This window comes from Macrobrachium rosenbergii, chromosome 13, assembly GCF_040412425.1.
Source record: "Macrobrachium rosenbergii isolate ZJJX-2024 chromosome 13, ASM4041242v1, whole genome shotgun sequence".
Taxonomy (NCBI): Eukaryota; Metazoa; Arthropoda; class Malacostraca; order Decapoda; family Palaemonidae; genus Macrobrachium; species Macrobrachium rosenbergii.
Genome location: NC_089753.1, coordinates 2124149 through 2126856, shown reverse-complemented (window position 1 = coordinate 2126856; position 2708 = coordinate 2124149). Strand labels below are relative to the sequence as shown.

The following is a 2708-nucleotide window of genomic DNA, read 5'->3' as shown; positions in this document are numbered from 1 at the left end:
ACCTCAGGCCCGGCGTCCAGCATTTCTGTCGAAAAATCGCCATTAGCGTATTGACATTACAATGGAGGTGCAAACAATGCAAATACTTTAAGTATGTTCTGACTAAGTGTCCCTTGGCAGGCAAAAGAATTAAATGTTTCATCTCATCAATTTGGGACACTCGTCCCCTAGTGCAAATCAATTTATCTACTATAATTAAATTTAATTGATTCACAAAATTCAGTATCTCACGAGGGGGTCTGACCTCACCCTCCAAATATGCATACACAGTAGGTAAATAGAATCTTTGCTCTAATAAGACAAGAGCTCAAAAAGGATCCCTTTTCACTTTTGCAAACCTTAACACTAATCTGGTTACTCTAATCAAAATTCGAACTCAACCTCCTGAGTAGTAGGTCCCATATCCCTCCTGGGGAATAGAGCTTGTTTCTTCCCTCAGTTCCTGCACCGCCACCACGGTTCTGATATTCGTTAGATCTGCCTCTTTGAAGGGAACAGGCTCTCCTACGATTCTCAAGAACTCTGGTGCTGGATTGTTGCGCCCCTAGACAAGACATCAGCAGGATTCTGTTTGCTGGGCACATACTTCACACTGAAATCACAAATCTGGCGGAGAAAAACAACTTTCGCCACACGGTTAGATATAAAGATATTTTTGTTGTCCTTGGCATCCGGGGATGCCACCCAGGCTAATGCCACTTTGCTATCTGACCAGATACTAATCTCTTGTGGCTCTATTAGTCCTTTAATCGTTTTCACTAGCCTACAACCTAGCAGCAAAGCTAAAAGTTCTAATTTAGGGATGGTGATTTTGAGCATCCCTTTCAGAGTGACTCTCATTTTGCTGGTGAGTAATATTACGTTACCTTCTTTATCTCTGACATACGCTACAGCACCGTATGCCCTACTACTGGCATCGATGAATATATGGAGTTCGGATCTTCTGACTCCTGCCGCTCTAGGAAATGTTAAATCACTGACTGATTTCAACTCTGCTAACAGTTCTCGCGCTTCTTTAGCCTTTTCCTTACACAACACGTCATCCCATCCAATCTCTTGTTCCCAAAGTTGTTGGAGAAACAGCTTTCCCCTAACAAATAAAGGACTGACTAGACCTAGCGGATCGTAAATTGACACTAGTAAAGATAGTACCCTACGTTTTGTAGGTACCCATCCCTCCCCCAATTCACGAATCCTCTCACTCTCTTTCACACACAGACAGTCGACGTCTCGAGCCCATCTTAGCCCGAGCACGCTCACATTCACAGGTTCTTTCCACTCTCTCTCGCTATCGAAGGCTATACTGTTCGTTGCCCACCCTTCTAACGGCATTCTGGCCCTATCCAAAATTGCATGGACAGATTCTTGTTCTTTTTTCATCTCATCCAGACTTTCAAAGGTACTAACATAGTTATCAACGTAAAATGACTTGCTTAATTCAGGTCTTCCTTTTAAACTAAAATGATGACTCAATACTTGTAACAAAAAGGGACTAGCTGTGATGCCGAACACCACAACTCCAAAAGCGAAGGTCAGCGCTCGACCTGCTACCTCTCGCCACAGGAATCTTGTATATCTGGCATCACGGGGATCTAATAGTACTCTATGAAATGCTTTGCTTATGTCTGCAAGCATGGCGTATTTATTCACTCGAAACTTTAGAAGCATATTATAGGCCAACTCTACTAAATTAGGCCCAGGTAACAGGCATTCATTTAAGGATTTATTATTCTTAGCTTTGGATGAGGCATTGAATACGATTCTAAGGGGGGTCGTGCGGCTATCTTTTTTAATGCCGAAATGCGGCATGTAGTATCCTTCTATTTTTGGATCTTTTACTTCATATATAAATCCTTCCTCCAGGTATTTGTCGATCACTCCCTGATATTGATTATAGTATTCCTTGTCTTTCTGAAATTTGGTTTGTAGAGAATCCAGCTGTGCTACAGCATTTCTAAAGTTTGTTTCTGGCCTACCTTCTGAACGGAACGGCAAACTTACTTGATATCCCTCAGGCTTCTTCGTTACACTCTGCAAAACCTTTCGCATGGCTTCCGCTTCACGGACAGTGTACTGCTCGGATGGGGCGATGCCTACGGTATCCAAACGCCACCATTCATCAACATCAAATGCAATTGGTTCGCTCGCGACCCTACATACCCTGAGCGTTCTCACATGATCTATCTTGTGACCTTTCAATAGCCACTGTGGCACTCTCGCGTATGGCGACATGCCATTATGGGTCAGAAAAAGACTTATCCCGTCGATCTTTTCTACTCCAATAATGAAATAATTAAAGTGGTCTGCACCCACAAGAATGTGCACATTTCGTAATTTATCGCTCTTACTGTCAGGATCTGCTAACGTGACTCCCTTCCCTACTAGGTGTTGTCTTACTCTTACATAACCTGCGTTATGAATCGGGACGTCTACGTTCTCGTGAACAACTAGTTTCATTCGAACAATTCTGTTACCCATCTCTACCCGCAACTCACAACGTCATACTGGCCACTGATTTCTGCTGAACCAAAGGGGCAATGTTCAACGCCACTTTGCCTACCACTGGTAGGCCTAACTGCTTTGCAGTTTTAGCGGAGATAAAGCTTCGTTGACTCCCAGTGTCCAAAAAAAGCGAACCCGTTTACTCCCCTGCTTGTGATGGATCTCGGCCATGGCCGTTGGCAAAATCGTACAGGAAGATCTACACT

General features: G+C 43.5%; 1 protein-coding gene across 1 annotated transcript; it reads right to left on the bottom strand.

The window, feature by feature from the left end:
• Positions 1–513: 513 nt before the first annotated feature.
• LOC136844606 (uncharacterized) lies at positions 514–2478 on the bottom strand. The gene has a single exon (XM_067113894.1). The coding sequence runs from the start codon at positions 2476–2478 to the stop codon at positions 514–516; it is 1965 nt and encodes a 654-aa protein (XP_066969995.1).
• Between the last annotated feature and the right edge of the window lie 230 nt (positions 2479–2708).